Source organism: Colossoma macropomum, unplaced genomic scaffold (assembly GCF_904425465.1).
Source record: "Colossoma macropomum unplaced genomic scaffold, Colossoma_macropomum, whole genome shotgun sequence".
NCBI lineage: Eukaryota > Metazoa > Chordata > Actinopteri > Characiformes > Serrasalmidae > Colossoma > Colossoma macropomum.
In genome coordinates, this window is record NW_023494793.1 from 6,560,163 (window position 1) to 6,574,140 (window position 13,978).

Genomic DNA, 13,978 nt, shown 5'->3' on the forward strand with positions numbered 1-13,978 from the left:
CACCAATACTCTTACTATCACTAAAGCACAGCAGCCATGTTTATCAAACTTCTCAGAGTAAGAATACTGATCTAGTATCAGTTTTGGCCATTTACATTCTAATGAACAGTAAGGAACCCTGACCACAGATCAGATATCTGATTTTAAATACTTAATGAATGAACAGAAAATGTCAACGATAGAAATTTAGCTTATAGGGGCACATTGCCCTCAAACTACCAATATTTCAGCCAAAATGGTAAAACATGCCTGTAAACATCTACTCACTTGGTTTGGACAGGGTCAGTGTGGATGTGGGGGCCAGACTGTTGCTGATTCTGACCCAAATGGGACCCTGCATGTTGGCCTGATTGAGTAGCTGTCTTGTTCCATCTTCATCCTCCAGCTGTCCCAGAACGGTGAGGGAACTGAAGCAGCTCTGACAGTAATGCCAGGCCTGAGAGAAGCTGCAGGAAGCGTTCACAAGCTGGAAGACTGTGTGTGAGCTCAGAAACACATGGGATTGGCCCCCAGAGCCTGTCATGGGAGAAGGTTGTATACTTTGTTATGATCGTGGTTCCCTCACATTGTGTTTTTTTCAAAAACACAGTGTGCTTATTGACTAGAGACGCACAATGACATCAGAATCATGTTGACCGATTTATATCTGATGATGTATTTATTATAGCAGAACGTTTAGGTGTCGCTGGGTTTCTGTGCTAAAATATCTGTATTTTACTCATTTTACTGCATTTGTAACCCATGTACAAGTACATGTTACATTTCTCTGTAATGCTGATTAAAGTATATGTAGTCTCAATTTCATTTTATAAATGTTTATGTATTGGCATCAGCATATATGTATGTGGAAATATCGGCTGCTGGCATCAGCCTTGAATTCTCAATCGGTGCATCCATATTAAAAACAAGGGTGGAGAGAGTACTGAAAATCTAGTATCGCTTTGTGGATAACTCACTTAAATACATATAAGTGCTAATAAAGAAAATGTAACTTAAATAATATAAATAATTAAGAATGACTTCATTCAATTTTAGGTCATTATTACAGTAAGAAAGTTCAGTGGTCCAATGCTCAAAGTTCCACCCAGTTTATTGGCTAACCTATTAGCTTACCTTGAGTGTTAGCTTATTAGCTAAATTAGCTAGCTAACAGGCACCGGCACTATAAGTTTAATAAAACTGCACTCTGAGTTTAATAAAGAGTTGTTGTGATTCTCATTCTGTAATGACAAACAGAAAATAGAAACATGGTAAGTATTTAGCAAAGAAAAGACATTTTATTGCATCTTGTGGTGGTAAGCTAAGTCATTTTTATGCTGACTTCAACTGAAATTCGTAACTCAAAATTTCCCACAAAAATATCCCTCAGCTGTTAATTCCTACTCAGAAAGCTTACCATATTTCTCCATTCGACTTGACTTTGAAGTGGTAAGTCAGCTTGGAACTGTGACATTTTAGACCCCCGTGTATCAATAGGCCTCCATGAAAGCTAGTACTGTTAGCAACAAGCTAGCAAGCAAGCTAATGTTTGTGATAAGAGTGATAACTTTAACATTCGTGATGTATTTACCTTCTCAAAACAGTGAACTTTATAGCCAGTGTTGCAGATTTAACCAAACTCTGTGTCTGTTTGTTGACTGATTTAAAGCAAAATCACCTAAAAGTAGAGAAGTGCTGCTTATTAACATTGACGGTGTGAGCAGTGATGTTGACTTGACATCACATGCTGAGCTTGGAGTAAAATTTCAAGTACAAATTCCCAGTTGTGAGGGGCATTTTCCTTGATTTTTCCTGGTTGGAGATGTGAAGTTACAAGCCTCAGCTGAACTCAGCATCTGACATCAAGTCATCATGGCTGCTCACACCATCATTTGTAATAAAGTACAGTTTCTCTACTTTTAAATGAAATCTGCTTATATAAGTCAACATACAGACACAGAAGTTGGTTTAACCTGCAACACTGACCAAGTTGACTGTTTTGAGAAGATAAATACATCATGAACAGTAAAGTTAGCCCATGTATCACTTATGTTAGCTGGATAGCTTGTTGCTAACAACTCGCTTTCATGGCAGCATCCATGTTTTCCCCACTTTGTAGCTTGAATAGGCAGAGGTTGAAAATTGAGCAACTCCATGCTATGACTTCCCACTTCTGAGCCAAGTTGAACACAACATTATTTTGTTCTAAAAGGTGATTTGAGTACTGAAAAGAAACGCGACAAGGAAATGCACACTTAGTGAATGTAATGAGCGTAGCTTTAATTTAAGTTCTGGTCACTGATACTGTAGTAGTGACACAGTTAGCGGTGATACTGGTGACAGTGCTAGAAAAATGCTGCTGTTCAGTGTGTTTTGGTTATGTTTTAATGGTGTTTAGCTGGACAGAACTCTGTTACTGCAGTTCTAACCATATACTCTTAAAAAGATGGTTCTCAAAAGGGTTTTTAGTACTGATCTATTTAGATATAGATATATACACACACATCCATTTCATGCTTAAACTGTTGTTTTCATGGTGAAATTGTTCTTCAGATTGATGGAGAATGTGTTATGTATGGTTCTATATGGAACCTTTATGAAAATGGTTCTATATAATGCCAAAAAGGGTTCCTCTATTGTTACAAGCTTGACATTGTGACAATGAAGAACCCATTTTGATGCTATATAGAACCATATACAACACATTCTCTATCCATTTCACCATGCAAAGAACCATTTCAGCATGAAATGCTTCTATATAGAACTCATGGTTCTAAATAGAGCTATTCCCTTTACTAAAGAACCCTTGACGAACCATCTTTTTAAGCGCAGTGCAGTTCTATTGTGTTTAGTAAAAGTCTATAGAGTAACTCAGTGACTCACCCACAAAACACCTCTCTGGCTCAGACTGAACTGGCTCACATACACCAACAACCTTCATACGGAAAAAACACAGAAAATAACACAGTCACGAAGGCGTTTTAATGTGTTGCATTTGCTAAATCTTAGTAGGAGCTGCAAGGTCATTTTTAGCACTATGGCCATCAAAACGCATCAAGGACAGACAAAATGCTTTAAAATGATTTGTTATTTTTGAGATTTTGTAATCTAGTTTTATGTAATTTTACCATTGCTTTGGCCAAAATCACCATCAGTAGCACAGGAGGCATCTTCCCATCTGGATAAAGCAGAGACGAGCAGTAAGGAATAACAATCAGCAACCATAAAAGGCCATTAAAAGTCAAAGAAGAATGAAAAGAAGCGTCTAGTAAATCAGTTGTCTTGGTCTCGAGCGTTTAGTTTGGAATTCTACACAACAGCAGACTTTTCCTGTCTGACAGACTGAACAGCACAGCAGTGATGTAGCAACTGCGCAGACCTGCAGTGAGACTGAGTTCCTCTATTTTGAAAGCAGTGTTCTGCTTTCCCCCAAAAAAAGATTACAACTTCTGCATTCTCTGCAAAACACCTCAGTGTGTAGCACACATTACAAAAATGAAATGAAGCTCATACACTACAAGTACTTTGTGTAGGAATAAGGAGAGTGGACTTACAGGAGCGAGTGAAGCTGAGGCAGGGTCTCTTTTGTTCCTCACAGCGCTTCTTGGTGTGTGTTCTCACACATCTGTCTTGCTGTGGTTGAATGTGAGACACAAGATGTCGGAGGTAGAAGATGCATAGGTCAGCCTTATTATATGTATATGTACTCTGGCCTTAAAAGTCAACCTAATCAACCTAAAAAAATACTTTATGTGGTAACGAGCGATAGAACTAGTTTTATTCAACTCGAAAAATTACACTGATAGAAAGAATCGTTCATTCAAAGTATTTATTTAGGTTAAATAAATGTAGTTAATTTACTTGTTGCCACATGATGTCGTTTTTTAGGTTGGTCTGACGAGCCACTTTGTACAGTGTAGCTTTCCCAAAAATAAATAAATAAATAAGTTGGTAATGACATAACTCATAAAAAACTAACTCATTTTGTTAAAAAAAAACAAAACAAAACAAAACACAGAATGATGACTAAAAAATGACTATACTGTGCGAATGTCAGTGACCAGTCAAAAAGGCTATTTTTCGGCATATATTAAACAGCTTCAACAACTACTCAAATATCTAAAATTTTTAGTTTAAAGTGTCCACTCTTTTCCTTTATTACAGCCTTCACTCTTTTCAGGAGACTCACTTTCAGTTTTTCAAAGAAATCCGCAGGGATCTTTACCACACCTCTAAAGTTCAGTCTTAGAAGTTGGTTTAGCATTTTCTGCTTCGTACAATCCAAGTAATCCCACATTCAGCGATGTTGAGTTCTGGACTCTGGGGTGGTCACTTCATTGTTCTGAGAACACGAGCAGCTTCTCTTTCTTCTTCTTTGTCTGTTTCCTTTTCTCAGTGAGGTTCTTCTTGACAGCTACGCATCCTTTCAGACCCATAGCGCTGAGTCGTCTTCTCACAGTGGAAGGATGGACAGAAACACCTGTGGATGTTTTCAGATCTGAAGCTGCTTGATTTTCTCCTCTCTCTCAAAGATGAAAGCTTTAGGCGCTCTTTATCTGATGTGGACAGTATTGGTGGTCTACCAGGTCTTGCATTGTTGCTATGAGCCCCATTTTCTCTGTAGCTTTTAAACATATTTTTGAACTTCTGTTTTGGAAACTTTTACTTATTTTCATTTGACTTTCTCCTTCCTTATGCAAATGAATTATCACATATCTAATCTCCTCAGAAACTGGAACTGGAAATTAGATAAACAAAGGCTGGGCTCTGACTTTTGCACCATAATATACATTATTAAAAAAAACATTCATTATATGATCCAGTATGTCTATAACTATAATCAGTATTTTAAGACACCTAAGATACTGTATGTCTTTATGTGTTTATATGCAAATGTAATCTGGTATGTATTGACTAGATTTGAAGTGACTTTTGCTCATAGAACTATAATTAGTATTTTAAGACACCTAAGATGTGTTTGTATGCAAATGTCATCCTGCCTGTATTTAGTTGAATTTAAGTTACTTTTCTCTATAGAAACTATAAAGAAACTACATAGAAACTTAGTATTTAGGACATCTAAGATACTGTATGCCTTAACGTGTTTGAGTGTGAATGTGATCCAGTATGTATTTACCTGATTTTAAGTGTCTGTTCTTTTCTCCTCTTCTATCCTTAGTCCGGTCCAAGCTCCAGAACCAAATCCATCCAGGACCATATCTGTGGCATCCAGTCTGTCCTGCCACCGTCCACTGTGTCCAGCACTCTGTGTGGGGGAAAAGGTGAGTACAGCTCGCTCTCCGTGTCCAGCCTCCTAGCTCAGCCCTCAGTTCAGTAGAGCGCTTTGTGATGCTAATAGCTCTCATTTATTAAAGCAGTCTTGCGCAAGCAGTGTGAAACTTGGCACATTAGACTTCATCAAGAACAGCAGGCGGTCCAGCACTCCAGAATGCTGCTTATTTATGTCCATTAACAGGCAAGCCACACATATGTACGTAAACACACCAGCAGGATGCTGTTTGTGCAGATAGCTTTGGGCTGGACAATATATATATATATATATATATATATATATATATATATATAGTCTGCTTTACTGAAAGCTGAATAATATATACATAAAAATACTTGAAACTTTAAATTCTCTTTTTGTGAAAGATTACACAAAGACATCTTTGGGCTGATAGAACAAAAGAAAGAATGGAAGAAAGACAGGGCCTTGTGCAGAGCTGGGAGGAGCTTTCTTTGTTTTCTGTGGAAGCATTCAATTTTGCGACCTAAAAAATGTGTAAAGTACACCACTGCGCACAACAAAGCCTTCTATTAGTATTCAGCATAGGCACAACCTCACACTAAAGGCCATAGGCTCTGTAGAAATACTGATTGAACAACCTGTTCACAGCCTCAGTAAGTCTCCCAAATGGAACTGTGAGAAGGTAGTAGGCTTGAAAGATTTATATACAGAATTTAATAATGATTTGCATCTATGCACTTAATAAGCGGTTTAGATGATTGATGGATGGATCTATGCACTTACTGAATCCCATTTTCACATTTTATATACTTTATATTAGATACTTTTATATACTTTACATTATATACTCAGTATATAAAGCTTTATAATATTATATATATAAACAAGCACTAGACACAGTTTATGTACATTACTATTTAAAAGTTTGGAATCACTGTTTTCAGTACTAACCCATTTTCACAATAGCCAAAAAATGCTATTTCCACCTGTTTTCCCTGTTTGCCTGGAGATCTCTCCAGCCTTGTTTAGTCAGGTGGCTGACATCTGATTATACAGGGAGATTCACTCGAAAGAGGCCCCGAATATTCTGTAATAACTCTCGCTAGGACGAAGCAATCTGAACGAAACAATGTGCAATGTGCTCCTCAGTATATGGAGCTTCAAACAAGCTGGGACGCCCCTGCGTCGGAGCGATGAGGTAGACTTTTTATTATTTGGGGTGTGGTGGCTCATGTGCGACAAAAAAGTCAGTGGTGCATATTCACATATTACAGCTTCAACACAGAGAGTAGAAGCTTTTAACAGACATTCAGGCAGAAAAGAGGCCTAAAGATTTCTGAGAGCTAAAAAATACATTTCTGTAATTTTTAGTTCACTTTTATTCAATAGAAACATGCTTGTATTATTACAGTATTACAGTACTATTCTTGTTTCATTGTGAAGTTTTGGGAGGAATAAATGGTTAAATCCTTGAAATGCACAGCAGAAATTTGGCTTATCAGTTTTTCTGTGCAATGTCTAGGTAGATATAGGAAAGCGAGCTCTCCTATTGGTTAGGACTTCAAGAGCTGAAGAGAAGGACTAAAGCGTTGGATTAACTATCAGCATAATTAGGAAGTGACAGAGAAATCAACCAGTCATGTTTTGATTTCCAGTGTGTGGGAGTAGTATTATGAGAAAAAATGTCACTCTAGGTCTTCTAGAAATCCTAGAAACATCACTGACTCTGAATACGAGCTGTTGCAAGTTGTTAGAAATGGAAAACAGTGGCGGCAGCTCTGTACCAGAGCTCATTGCTGAAAGAGAGAAACTACTACTGCTTAAAATGTCTATGCTTAAAACATCCATGTTATCTAGAACTGCCAAAAAATGTTAATATGAACCACTGTTAGCTTAGCGTCGACAAACAGCTAGAATCCTACAGGGATGCTAGCGGAAGTTAACTTCATCGTAAGGTAAGTTTTTTTCCTCATGTTTTGGTCAAGTTTTGACATTTATGGCCCAAATTAAAGGGCTAATAGGCATGTTTTCATTGTCTACGTTGTTGTCTACAGTGACTGCTTCACTGAAAGATTTGAGTCTGTCTTTGACTTTTACTGCTACAGCCTGTAGCATGTAAGGAGTCTGGTGACCAGGTCAACCTATACTAATGTTATGTTCTGTTCACGCTGTAGGTAATAAAAAGTGAGACGCTTGTTGTGAAATGGATCTTGATTGTTTCTATTAGGTGCCATTACTAAGGCAGCCAGGGTGGATATGCAAGCAAAAGCAAGTAATACAGATCAGATTTGATCGCTTGTAACTTGAAATCCGAACAGTCAGTCTAAAAAGTCAGATGCAAGAAACAAATCTGATTTGCCCTACAGTGTGAACAAAGCCTCAGTTGAGCGATGCACTTTTTCTTCAGCAACATTCATGAAACGTATATCACAATTTATAGCAATTTATAAAAATATCTTCATTCTTGATGTTATTATGTTAAATGACATCAAGAATGAAGTTATCATCCAACATGCCCTGTATTTTAAAAGTGCTGATCTAAAAGAGACAGATAAGTTGATGAGAAACTGATTTACATAGTGAATTATAGGATACTACTTATAATTTAAGTATAGTGTATTACATTCAGTACCCCAAAAGATTCAAAATATTGAATAAAACTTCTAAACATATATTAGGATGTTTAGTTATAACATTTAATGTACAATGTGTACATTTTTATTACATATAAAACAACAGAAAATAGTAATAGAACAAAGTGCACATCACATAATGAATTAGACAAAAATCTTCTCACACTTTCTACACAAAACCCATCCAGACTTTCCCCCTCAAACAGAATTCCCCCTCGTACAGAAGGCATGACTCCTCTGGGCCTCAACAATGGCCAGCCTACTGACCAATGTGACCACACACTGGCCTCATGAATACCTGCCCACTGCTCTGGCCCTGCTGTCTTAGTGACTCTTTATAAGCACTTAAACAATAGAAGCAGAGTTATGAGCCAGAGAGCCCACTGGAAACTAGTTACAAGGGTATACAGTTATACTGGGTGGTAGAACGAGACCACAGAGCTCAAATTAACCTACTTACGTGAAGAAGTCATTACAGCAGCAGTCAGCAAAACTGTCCACACGAGGCTCATGTGTTGTAGTATTGCTGTAAAATAATTTGTTTTAGCTTCAAAGTAGGACTTTAAGACATAAACCTGGCTGCCTTAAAATTTAGAGTTTTTTGAATGTTTGATTAACAGAATAATAATCAGCGTAATGTTCTGTTAATTTATTGTTTGAAGTTCAATCAGGTCTAAACTTTAAGGCAGCCATGTTAACTTTTTTAGATGCGAAACAACCTCATGGATCTGGCTTGTAAATCATTCAGTCACTCATTCACTCACTCACTCACATTTAGCAGGCTGAAGATCCTCCTCAAGGGGAAGGTATTAGCACTAAACATAGCTTTCGTTGCTTCTAATCACTGACTGTGTATTAAGTTAAAACTAATTATTTTTACAGTGAGGAACTAACAACAGGATTGCTACAGCAGCAAAGCACCAGAAATTGCTGGAAGTGAGAACTTTGTAATGCTGCATACAGTGCTGTGCGAAAGTCAGAGACCACCATTCATTCATTCATTCAATTTCCAGTCAAAACAGTGATTAAGTACAAGTTACTAATTTATCAGAAGATTGCTGACTTTCCAAAACTGGAGATGAATCAAAACAATGATTAAAGGCTACAGAGAAAATCTCATTCCTAACAACCACCTGCAAGACCTGGTAGAGACTAAAACTGTCCCCATAAGATAAACAGTACTTACAGCTCTTGTCTTTGAGAAAAAAGAAGAAAGTTAAGCTGCTTCAGATCTGAAAACATCCACAGGGGTTTCTGACAATCCTTCCACTGTGAGAAGACAACTCAGCGCTATGGGTCTGAAAGGATGTGTAGCTGTTCAAGAAGACATTACTGAGAAAAGGAGACGGACACATCAAACAAAGAAGATGAACAATGGACTGACCACCCCAGAGTCCAGACCTCAACACCACTGAATGTGTTTGGGATTGCTTGAATGGCGAGAAGCAGAAACTGCAACCAACTAAGACTGAATTTTGTAGGATGTGAAAAAATACCCCTGCAGGTTTCTCTGAAAAACTGAAAGTGAGTCTCCTGAAAAGAATTAAAGCTGTATAAAGGTAAAGAGTGGACACTACAAATACTGAAAAAAAGATATTATATTTAGTTGTTGAAGCTTCTATGTAATGTTCTGTTAAATATTTTCTCTGCTTCCTTCCTGATGCTTAAAAATGAATCACCTGTATTTAATTGCAGTTTTGAATGGAAATGAAATAAATTCAGGGTGGTCTCTGACTTTTGCACAGTACTGCAAATAGTTCACAAATAACTCCAACAGCATTGAGGCAACTTGCCTTTAGTTATTTTTCTTTATGTCCTGGTACCCTTGATGTATGTATGATTATGTGATTTAATTCCATGAGAATTTAATTTTTTGAGCTCATACTTATTTGAATATTATTACAATTAATTATAGTTGATTCTGAAATTTAAAGAAAGTTGAATCGCAAACTTCAGATCAATGAATTGCAATGCATTAGTGTATTTTAACACCTCGGCTACTCATGCTGGTTCAGTTTAGTGGCTAAAAAAGGCCCATTTTGACTTTTTTAAGCAGTCACCAGAAATTGCGAGCGTAGGCCGTACAGGTCAGTGAAAGACTTGAGTGTGACTCACTTAGTCCTTTAGCATGTCAACTACAGTGCAATGAATCCCAGGCTGTAAAACTCAGCACTTCTGCACTTAAATAGGCCTCAGTGCTTTAGTAGCAGGAGAAGAACTCCAGGCATGTTTTTAAAGAAACCCTGAGCAACAGACAGCCGTGGGGTGAGGAGCGTTGAGCTTAGAAAGTACCTTTTAAACACTCGCTTTGTCACGGCAGATGCTCGATCCGTCACTAACCAGCTGACGGAGGCTTTTCAGAGATAACTTTGACCCAGATCCACAGATGTGAAGGAGAACTTAAAGAAGACTGTCTTTATTAGTAGTGCAGTAGTACACAATGCAACCAGAACATTTAACAGACCAAAATTTACTGTTCCAATGAGCCAAAAAGTCCTTCAATTTAAGACAATCTTATGTATGACACAATGTTTTTATGCACAGTGAAAGTAAAAAAAACAAAACTCAACAAAATGTATTTCACTTTCCAGTAGGTTCCCCCTTCTCTTTTAAGATGCATGGTCAAACTGCTCTTTTTAATCAACACTGGCCCATGCATTCTGGCTGGACAAAAGAGTACTGGCATCTATTTTCTTTTTTCCCCTCCTCCATAACAATTAAATTCATTGACTGGCCCTTTCTCTTCCCTCCCCTCCTCTTGTCCGACGTTGCCGCCATTTAGCCCCATGCATTTCCATGGTGCTGGGCGATTTCTAAGGAAGGCATGGCAACGTCAAATAGACTCCAGGCCCAGAGGCGAAGAAACAAAGGAACAGTGACCTACATGTGCAGAGAGGAAGGGGCTCCTTCCCAGAAGAACTCCAGGCTGAAGATCCACGCTCCACGGGACACTGATATCTCCAAGCTGAAGTTTTGTCACTTTTTGTTGACTTTGCAATTTGACATGCAGTGGTACTGAATGGAGGCGCATGTGAGGTCTCTCAGATACATGACAATGCAAAGATTAAAGTTCTTCTGATCTCATTAAAAAATCATCACCATGGTTGGGAATGTTGTCATAGAAAGTTTGCTTTCTGATTTCAAACAGGTGCCACATTGTCTTCACGTTGTGTGCTGCAGTTACCATAGCCACAGCCTAGAAAAACACCTTAGCAACCACCTTGATGACATAACAAGAGTCTAGCAACACCTTAGCAACCACCTGGGATGACATAGCAACAGTTTAGCAACACCTTAGCAACCACATGGAATACCATGGCAGTGGCCTAGCAACACCTCAGCCATTAGGATGCCCTAGCAATGACCTATCAACACCTAGGCAACTCCCTGGGATTTGGGACCATATTAATGACCTGTCAGCATCTCTCCAACTACATGGCGTATCATAGCAATTGCCTAGCAACATCTTAGCAACTACCTAGCTTAACATTGCAAAGGCCTAGCAACATCTTAGCAACCACCTGGGATAACATAGCAACATCCTAGCAACACTTTAGCAACCACCTGGGATAACATAGCAACAGTCTAGCAACACCTTAGCAACCACCTGGAATACCATGGCTGTGGTTCAGCAACACCTTAGCAACCCCCTAGATACCATAGCAATGGCATAGCAACACCTTAGCGACTGGGATACCATAGCAATGACATGTCAACAGCCTAGAAACACCTTAGCAACTACCTGGATACGATAGCAACAATCTAGCAACACTTTAGCAACCACCTGGTATAACATAGCAAGAATCTAGCAACACTTTAGCAACCACCTGGAATACCATGGCAGTGGCCTAGCAACATCTTAGCAACTACCTGGCATAACATGGCAACACCTTAGCAACTGCATGAGATTTCATAGCAACAGCTTTGTCAAGTCAACTTAAAGTTCATTCACCAATGTTTTCGTTGTGGTTGTTGGATTCATTATGATTTCTAAGCGAATGAGCTCAAACAGATCAATTAGTGCTTATTCTCGACTTTTTTTATCAGAGTAACAATAAAACACGCCTAATGTGAGACATATTGCTTTTCATGCATTTTCTTGTTCAGAAAGGTTGTTTGTGAGACAAATGAAATAAAAATCTTTCACCTTAGTACGATTGTGTCCTTTGCATATTATTTCCGTGCAACAACAGCATTTAGAAATCACTCTACTAACAGAGAAGAGCAGATTAAATGGCAGAAATACACATTTTTGCCTGACCCTTAAAGGGTTAAAGAACCACATTCATAATTGTGATGTGTGGGCATTAAAGGGCCCATATAATGGAAAACTGAACTTCTCTCACTTTTTTTAAGAAGTTTGAACCATTCGCTCCACAGTCCACATAATCTATGTATAAAAACTGACCTGCAAAAACAGTTTTTGTGATTTTTTTAGTTTTTGTGAACTCATTTACATACATCCACCCATACAGCCAACAGCAGTTAGCTCCACTCATTCACACTGAAGTTATAAGGAGCATTTCGGCTCTGAGTGCTTAATCATGACTACTTTTGGTACATAAAGCCACTCAAATATAATAAATGGACCTAAAATGCGGGAAACATTTAGAATAAGATCCTTTTCAAAGTTTAAAGAACCTCCACTTAATGTAAAACAAAACAAAAAAAAATTCTAAAACTGTACATCCAAGCCAAGAACCATATAGGAGCCTCTATTTTTAAGAACGCCCTACTGTTAAGCTGCAAACACCCTCCACCCCGCTGTTAGAAATATATGATTAGTTAAAGCCTTCACAGTTGGCCCAGGACCATAATTTAAGGACCCCGCTGTGCACAAGCAGTTACAACCATCAGCCCTCGTAAAAGACACTCATTAAGAGCGAAAGCCACAGCAACTGTAAAACTGTAAAACAGATTGCTGCTTATCACGGCTGGCCTACGTTTAGGATCGTCTTGTTTGCCTAATTGCCTCCTTGACACGATACTAATCCATTACTTTCTATGCATTCTGACTAAATTATGAAACAAAGCAAATAACTCAGGCTCTCAGTTGCTCACCAGTGGGAGTGTGCACTACAAATTCTCCAATTGTGAAATAACGGAATGTTCCCTGATAAACAAATTGTCCTACTAGACGACACGTTTGAGGCCTGTTTGTGGAACCCTAATCTGGCCACAGCAGACGCTCTTTATGGCCATTTTCTCTCCACCATCAATCAGGCCGGCTGCCGGCCAACGCATCCCCATAGCGACGATCTTTCAGGACCGTATGCCATAAATGCTGTGTGTCCAGGGCCAAACAAAGGAGTGAAAGAGAGGAGAGAGTGTGGGCCAATCAGGAAAAGGCAGAGAAGTGATGTGTGTGCAGCTTTGGTGATGGTCACATGACCGGTTTGTCCTAAGTGACCCCAAAATTCACACTGTCACAGTGAGAAAGGACAGGTGTGAGTCATCCTCCGGCTCCTCAATGTGCTCTTTGTTATCTAATTCCTGTCTTCACTATACTTCTGCGGTTCTTTAAGTAGCGGATGACGGTTCCGCCACTGCCGTCAAATTCATGAATGCATATTGATAAGCTAATCATTTTTAAATTTGACCATTTTTCAAACATAATGCTACAAGTATGGCATTTGTAGTTGTTATATAATAGTGTTTAAGGCATTCACAGAGATACTGCAGAAAGAGCCTTTTTTCAACCTTCCATTGAACTACATTGCCAAAAGTATGTGGACTCTTGGCTATTTCTACTTAGTGCTCAGTGAGGTTTTAGTTTCCAACAAGGCAGTTCAACAAATTTCTACCCTGCTAGAGCTGCCCCAGTCAACTGTAGTGCTGTTATTTTGAAAGTGAGACGAGAGCTGCAACAGCTCATCCTTTTTATTAGTATGATTAATAAAATATCTACGCTGCAAAAATGGTATCTTGTCAAGTAAAATGATCTTAAATCTAGTCAATAAATATATTATTTCTCCTGCTGAGATTGTAGTAAGCTTCTTTTAAGATTATTTAACTTATTTCCAATAATTTTTACTTGTTTAAAGTGATTTTATTAAATAAATTTATCTCACTTTTTAAGAAATGAGCTTGAAACTAGCAAAATTATCTGCAA

The 13,978-nt window shown here is 38.3% G+C and overlaps 1 protein-coding gene across 1 annotated transcript in view; it reads right to left on the reverse strand.

Moving 5' to 3' along the window:
* adgrd2 (adhesion G protein-coupled receptor D2) overlaps positions 1-13,116 on the reverse strand; it is a 55,327-nt gene extending 42,211 nt beyond the window's left edge. Inside the window, 5 exon segments of the mRNA XM_036579700.1 lie at positions 268-516; positions 2,863-2,914; positions 3,108-3,157; positions 3,534-3,612; positions 13,054-13,116. Coding sequence (XP_036435593.1) covers positions 268-516; positions 2,863-2,914; positions 3,108-3,157; positions 3,534-3,612; positions 13,054-13,116 — 493 coding nt within the window.
* Positions 13,117-13,978: the final 862 nt, after the last annotated feature.